The sequence below is a fragment of the Sceloporus undulatus genome, chromosome 2 (genome assembly GCF_019175285.1).
Source record: "Sceloporus undulatus isolate JIND9_A2432 ecotype Alabama chromosome 2, SceUnd_v1.1, whole genome shotgun sequence".
Lineage (NCBI taxonomy): Eukaryota > Metazoa > Chordata > Lepidosauria > Squamata > Phrynosomatidae > Sceloporus > Sceloporus undulatus.
The window spans coordinates 133,658,706-133,666,370 of NC_056523.1; the positions used below are offsets into that span (position 1 = coordinate 133,658,706).

Sequence of the window (7,665 nt, forward strand, 5' to 3'; positions counted from 1 at the left end):
TATTATTATTATTATTATTATTATTATTATTATTATTATTATTAATGCTGAAATACTACTACTACTACTAATGGCTCCATGCTATGGAATACTGGGAAGTGTAGCTTGTCAGGTGTTCTGAGGCTCTGGTGCCACAAGAAACTACAGTTCCCAGAATTCCAACGCAGGGAGCCCTGGCAGTCAACTGGATTGCTTCTACGGCGCTGATGCAGAGACTTCCCTCCCTCTTCCCTGGCTTAGAACGTTGGACACAGAACAGGAAGTGGCTGTCGGTCTTATCTGGGGGAGGGAGGCAAGGGTAACTCTCCCTCTTGCTCCCAGTGACTCTATGGTTGATGATGGCGCTGGGGACGCTCTGGCCGAGGTAGCTCTATGGTATTTGAAGGCTCTGGTCCTGCGCCTGAAAGGACTCGGGATTGGAAGCGCCGGCGCAGGAGGTGAGAGGAGGAAGGGAGAGAGGAGGAGGAGGAGGAGGAGGGCCCTCTGGGCAGGGAGACCAGGTGTCCCCACCGCCCAGGAGGACGAGGCAGCAGCACTAAGTGGAGGACCTCCAAGGAGAAGGACAGGACTCAATGACAAGGCAGAGACACCCCCAGAAACAGGAACCCATGCTTATCTCAGGCCTCTGAAGTCCCTCCTGGGCAGGAGGTGGAAATGTAGAATACAGTATCACCAAATAGAAGCTTGAAACACTCATCGAAATATAAAGCCATGCTTCTTAGGCTCAAAATTCCCAGCTGTCCTCAGGCACCACAAAATGTAGGACACTCAAGGAAAACAGAGGACAATTCCAAAACAAAAGCTAGAAACACTGATAGAGATATAAATTCATGCTTCTTGGTCGTGCTGAAAATGGAGGACATGTTGGAATTCCTCCCAGACAAAAGGTTGGGATGGAAGACCTGTCCTGGGCAAGGAAGGCCTCTGGCCCCCCTGCGTCTGGGGATAAGAAGAAATGGGGAAGTAGCTGCTCTTTGAGACAAAGGAATACAAGGAGAGGCAGAAGTTGAGGCAGAGAATGATTCTCCACAATGGAGATGGTGGACAAGTGGGCCATTGCTTTTTCTTCTGCTGCTGCTAGTAAGTAAGAGTGGGAAGAAGGCCTAGCTCAGGGATGGCATGCAAAAAGTGCTGGATCTCCAGGCAGAGCTGGCTCTGAAGTCCTACAGAGTCACTAGCAGTCAGTGTAGACAGGATTGAGCTAAACAGACCAATAGTCTGACTTGTCGTGGTTTCCTGTGAGATACGTCTCATGCGGCCTGAGCTAACTGCTGCTCATCAAACAGTCTGCCCCTCCTTTTTATAACTTGCTTACCCAGCCACCCCAGACCTGCTCTGGAGGGTGAGAGCCTGAGATAAGCATGGGTTCCTGTTTCTGGGGGTGTCTCTGCCTTGTCATTGGGCATTGATTTCATGACACTAGTCCAACCCAGAAGCATGGCAGAATATAGGATGATTAAAGCCAGGGGAGGGGGAATTTGCAAGCTACTTATCCATCACCTACTGCTTTTAACACAAGAATGAAATAAACCCTGGTCCTTTTAGCTTGGACCACCTCATTATATACAGTACAAAAGTATGTACAAAATATATACGTTATACCATAGTCCCACATTCCAGCAACAACACAATAATGACCTTAAAATCTTATGTTGTGTTCATTTTCCAATTCTTGGACTTGGAGACCTTTCCATGAATGTATCAATATTTATCTGCTTTTATTATGCACAGTTTTTTTTTTTACAACTGCAGGAGACAAAAGGGAAATTAAAGTAACTCCATGGAGGGAGTTGTCTCTGATCTCCAACTGTGCTGGATATAATCTGAGCATACTTCCAGTAAATTCAAGGATACATAGAATGAAACTGATGTTTTATCAGTTTCTAACTAATTGTATCCATCCACTGATGGAACAGCACTCACTAGCAGAGCAGATAAACTCCCTATGCTTCTGGGTTGGACTAGTGTAATGAAATCAACATCTAAAATCTTTTGGCGGTGAAATGGTGGGTTGAGTATGGATAATATCTTGCCTCCTTTGAAGCATGTCTATCTGATTTTCTGAATTTGATATTTAATCTGTACACTATGAATGTACAATTGGCAAATTAATTCAAGACATAGCTCCACATATATATATTTTGGAATCCACTTACAAGAGTAACCTTGAACTACCCTAAACACAAGTATGGATTTGAACTTTTCTTAGGATTGCTGCACTTGTTAATAAACAGCACACAAATCCTTGCAGGATTCAGGCATTCTTTGAATATGAGGAGTATTCCAAAGAAAATAGCCAAATATGGCACTGTAAGCAGTGTGTTGGTTTTGTACCTTGTCACTGTTTAGGAAATCTTTTTGTTTTCTCCTGTGTTGTGTAGATTACCATCCCCCCCTTGTTCCTGAAGATGTATATGCTTGTTGAAAGCCACTTAAAGTCCATTCTTCATTTGAAGAGGTCACCCAGTATCAGATCTTGGTCTCTCCTTGTAGGTAAGGTATTCATCCTTTCCCCTAACCTTGCATCCATTCTGAATATTTAGTTTTTTTGGGGAAAAATGGTTGTTTTTAATGAGTTACAACAAATTTCAACTAAAAAAACCAAAATGAAATGTGCACTGGAGGGGGGGGAAACCCTTGTTGGGCTTTTATTAAAATCAAGAGAAGCAATTTTGATTGTAGTAAGTGAGTCATAGACCTACCTGATGAAGAGGAGCCTGCATAGGTGAGATTGTCCCCCCCCCCCCCATGCCAAGTTTATTCAACTCAGTAACAGTTGATTCTGAAGTCCTCATCAGTCAGCAAGACAGTGTAATAGTGGCAAATGAATGCACAGTAGCGTGATCCAAAACACACTGCGGGAATAATCCAGTTCAAGACCGCTTTAACTGCCCTGGCTCATTGCTAGGGAATCCTTGGAACTGTAGTTTTGTGAGACATTTAGCCATCATAGTTCCCATGATTCCCTAGGACTGAGTCAGGGCAGTTAAAGGAATCTCAAACTGGATTATTTCTGCAGTGTGTTTTGGACTGAAGGTTTTGTTGACACTGTGCTATATTTCTAGTTGTACCACCATATTATAAGCTTCTTGGTTCAAGAATCTGGAACATGTGTAGGAGAATGATGATTAAATGGCTAAGATTTTAATACAGGATATTATCATTGTTAGATCCATAAGTCTGATACATGCAACTGGCAAAAAACAAACAACCCCCACCTTCTTTGAAGAAACTGTAAATTTCATGTAAGAAATAGAAATTAAGAAAACTTGTTCTCAATTTTTTCACAAGTTCTTTTAATAGATGTGTATGGAAAAATAACATCAGAACATCAGATTTGGTACTTGGATAATATTTAGATATCACGTAACATTTCTTCTCATTGCCAAGGATAGATTGTTTTTTCAGAGATCAAAGAAATAATTAGTACAAATCAATAATTATTTTTCATAGAAGGTAATCTAATTTTTGAAATTAATATAAATGAAAATTTAAAAGTCTATCAAGCAAATATAAATGTGAACTTCTTGGGATCTGAATGTTTTAAATGGTTGACTTCTCCTTTCACTTTCTAGGGATCTCTTCTATAGGCCTGGCTGCTGCTTATTATAGTGAAGGTAAATAATTCATGTCACTAGAAGTTTTATAGTTGATTCTTACTACAGTTGTCTTTCTAGTACCCACATGTCTTTTGTTTGATATTAAATATTAATTGGTTTTGTTTTGGGCCAAAATTCTATATACCAGGGTAAGTCAGAGTGCAGCCAGCAGGATGCATGAAGATTTGAACCACATTTCTTGCACCCCAACAGTTAATTAAAAAAAAAATCAGCATCCTTTCCAGGCAACCTTTGCCTGAAAACACACAAAAACAAAACAAAAATTCAAACAACCTGCTTGGACTCAATAACTGTTTTTCTCAAAGTGGTGACAATAAGTGACATGATGTCACTTTCAGTTGCCATTTTGCAAAGGACTACAGAGGAAAATCCAAGTATTTGGACTTGTGGGTGAGGGGGGCACTCACCAAGGGTGGAAATTGACCTCTGCTTCCATGAGGTTGCCCAAATATTAGTTTGGGATAAATATACATCACTCTAGTTACATTGGCTCTCACAGAATGATAGATTATTATATATACTCGTGTACAAGTTGAGCAGGAACTTCCTGACAGCGAGAGCTGTTTAACAGTGAAACACACTCCTTCACAGTATGGTGGAGTCTCCTTCTTTGGAGGTCTTTAAACAGAGGCTGGATGGCCATCTGTCACAGGGGGTGCTTTGACTGAGAGTTCTTGGATGGCAGGGGGTTGGACTGGATGGCCCTTGGGGTCTCTTCCAACTCAGATTCTGTTATTCTATGTATAAGTCACAGGAAGGTATTAGGGCCAAAATCATGGATAAGTCAAGGAATGTAACAAAGGATGTAAATGGCAAAATACCACTTTTCTCTTCCTCCTTCTCTGGACCTCTCCCAACCACCTAACATCACTTCCCTGGTGCTGGAGGAGAAGGTTTTAACATCAGATTGAAAAGGGGAAGAACTGGAGGGGAAATGGGGTGTTTGGTGGGCAGAGCGGAAGATGGGGAGAGGAGGTTTTAACATCGGATGGGAAAAGAGGGAAGTGGAGTTAAATTGGGTGTATTATGGGCAAAGGGATCTGGAGGATGGGGAGAGAAGGTTCTAACATTAGATTGAGAAGGGAATCTCCTCTTTCACACACACACCTGTCTTGGCTGCTCTTTCAGAGGTAGGGATAGTGGAGCATTGGAGTGGTACTTCTTTTATCAACTTTCTGAGCTGTATTATTGTATTGATCCACATATAAGTCAACCCAGGATTTTAGGGTCAATTTTTAGGCATACATTTGATTTATAGTAATTCCTCACCAGCAAAATCAAAAATGTGAGAGAGGTGCGATGAAAGGCTTCTCTCCCAGTTAATGTTTAGAGCTAGTGCTGTTTGTGTCTTTACCTTTCTCTTGTACAGTGGGCCCTTGGTATCCACTGAGGTTTGGTTCCAGGACTCCCCTGTGAATACTAAAATCTGTGGATGCTCAAGTCCCATTATATACAATGGCATAATAAGATGGTGTGCTGTATATGAAATTGCAAAATCATAGTTTGCTTTTTTGAAGGTATTTCTTTTTAAAATATTTTCAAACTGTGGACACTTGAATCCATGGATAAAAAATCTGTGGATATGCAGGGCTGACTAGTTGCCTCAGTTGGGACAGCTGATAGCATAGTGCCTGTGTGGTGGAGTATATGTTTTTAACTTGTTTAACTTATTTATAGGTTTAACCTAGGATTATTTAAATTGTCTATATTGTTTTGTCTGTTTGCTGCCCTGAGATCTTATGGGATAAAAATATTATAATAAATAAAGGATGTATAGCTGGCTGATCTATGTGTCAGATTTTTAATTTGATTTATTATGTATTGTTCAGATAGCTTGGGATGGAAACTTTTCTATCTTGCTGGCTGTTTCTTTGTAGCTGTGCAAAACCTGGAGGAGTGGGAGGTAAGCAGCATGCTTTGTGCATAAGGCTAGCAGAGGCAGTCTGGAAAATAGTCTCATTATCATACCATCTGTTTTGGCTAAATTGGTGAAAAAGCATATATAGACATATACTTCTTAGAAAGAATGAAAAAAATATTTGAGGGTCTTAGTAAATATAGATCCATGTCTACCATGATTTAGTTGGATTTGCAGAAGGCTTTTGAGAAAGATGCCCAAGCAAATGTATTAGCTGCAGGATGAGAGACGTCTTTGTATGAATCAGTAGCTGGTGAAATAACAGAAAGTAGAGTAAGAATAAATAGTGACATTTTTTTTATAATGAGAGAATGTGTACAATGGTTTCCCCAGCATAGGTCCTGTTTAACTGGTTTGGAACTGCTCTCAGGTTAGAGCTGAGTAATGAGGTGGTTGGATTTGCTGATGATACCAAATTATTTCAGGCAGTTAAATATGTTATGTAAATAGCCTCTCCAGGGGGATGGTCATTAAATTGGCAGTTGTGATTCCTGTGCAAATTATGCCAAAACAAAAAATCCTAACTGTATATGTGAGATAGTATGTGAGATAAGATGGTAGTGACTGGCTAAAAAAGAGATGTTGGAATTCTGGTGAACATGCCAACCCATTTTGTATCTGCTGTTTTGTTTTTAAAAAGTTGGGGTGAGCGGGGGAAGAAAAAGGAAATACTGTAGAGGCCTGTTACAGACTGCCAAAATAAAGCTGCTTCAGGTCTCTTTGGAGGCATGCTATTTAAATGATGCATGGGTCCTAAGAGTCTGGAGGTTGCGCCAAAGCCACACTCCATTCCTAAGCACTGGGGTGCAGCTTTTGGTGCAGCTTCTGGATTCTTCAGATGCCTGCATCATTTAAACAGCATACCTCCAAAGAGACCCAAAGCAGCTTTATTTTGGCAGTCTGTAACAGGCCAGATTTGAGAATACAAATTGAAAACAAAAATGCTTATGTCACAATGTTATTATACAAATCTAAAGTTCAATCACACTATGGCAAAAGTGCATATCCTTTCTAGAGGTAGGTTCACAAAAATTTAGTGTTCTGTACTATTTCTAGTGCTGGGACTTATGGATGATTTCAAGCTTAGTTCTTGGTTTCCCCCCTTCAGTAATGTAGCTGGGAGAGACCATTGCTCAGATGTTGGAGTAAACAACCACACCAGACAGAAAAGAAATTCTGGTCCATAGAGTAATGGTCTGCTATAAGGAAACTCTGTATGTTCATATATGTATATGCGGGGGATGTGTTCCGGACCCTTCCCTGTATATGGCAAAAAAGGTGAGACTTCAAGTCCTGTTGATTTCTATGGTTGCGCATGCCATGGGCACACATACTATTTTAAGTCCCCAAGCTTGCCATGCACAGAAGCTTAATTCCACGTATGGCAAGCCCGCGTATGGAGTGGGTGGGCTGTATAGGAAATGAGGATACTGATTCATAAATTCAAAAGATAGTAAAATTGGTGCATATACATCTGTATACAAAAAAGGTAAATGTGGATTGGCCATATGTGATACATCTTCTACTCCACATTGAAGAGACATCTTGCCTAATGTCATGCAAGTTTTTATGCGTCAGAGAGAAGAAGCAAAGTAAGACCTCCCTTTGTCATTTGGATCCTATGTCAGAACAGAAACAGTGAAAGGACCTAAATGTTTCTGTGAAGAATGTGATATTTAGCAGGCTTCACTTCTTCAGGAGATGCTGAGAGCAAGTATATTGATACACTATCATGGGAAAGGAATTATTAATTTGCATTGCATAGCTGTTATGCATTTACTTAAATGCTGAAGTTAATAGGTGCAGGGAGGTGATGGAAAGACAGTTCTGGCTTTAAAATTATTATTATTGGCCTGTTACAGACAGCCAAAATAAAGCTGCTTCGAGTCACAGTGCAGGTATGGTGTTTCAATGATGCATGCGTCCTAAAAGTCCAGAAGCCACACCAAAGCCATGCTCCAGTCTGTAGTGTGACTTTGGTGCGACTTCTGGACTCTTAGGATGCATGCATCATTGAAACACCATACCTCCACTGTGACTCGAAGCAGCTTTATTTTGGCTGTCTGTAACAGGCCATTATTATTATTATTATTATTATTATTATTATTATTATTATTATTATTATTA

The 7,665-nt window shown here is 40.5% G+C and overlaps 1 protein-coding gene across 2 annotated transcripts in view; it reads left to right on the top strand.

The window, feature by feature from the left end:
* The first annotated feature begins 284 nt into the window (after nt 1-284).
* The window catches only part of LOC121920869 (cytochrome b-245 chaperone 1), a 12,025-nt gene continuing 4,644 nt past the window's right edge, over nt 285-7,665 (top strand). The window contains exons 1-4 of one of the 2 annotated variants that reach the window (XM_042448131.1): nt 285-437; nt 2,382-2,493; nt 3,576-3,617; nt 5,450-5,523. In XM_042448131.1, coding sequence (XP_042304065.1) covers nt 2,409-2,493; nt 3,576-3,617; nt 5,450-5,523 — 201 coding nt within the window. In that variant the 5' untranslated portion in view covers nt 285-437; nt 2,382-2,408. Of the gene's footprint in view, nt 438-534; nt 1,081-2,381; nt 2,494-3,575; nt 3,618-5,449; nt 5,524-7,665 lie in introns of those variants that run through there. The other variant, XM_042448132.1, reaches the window with a different exon arrangement.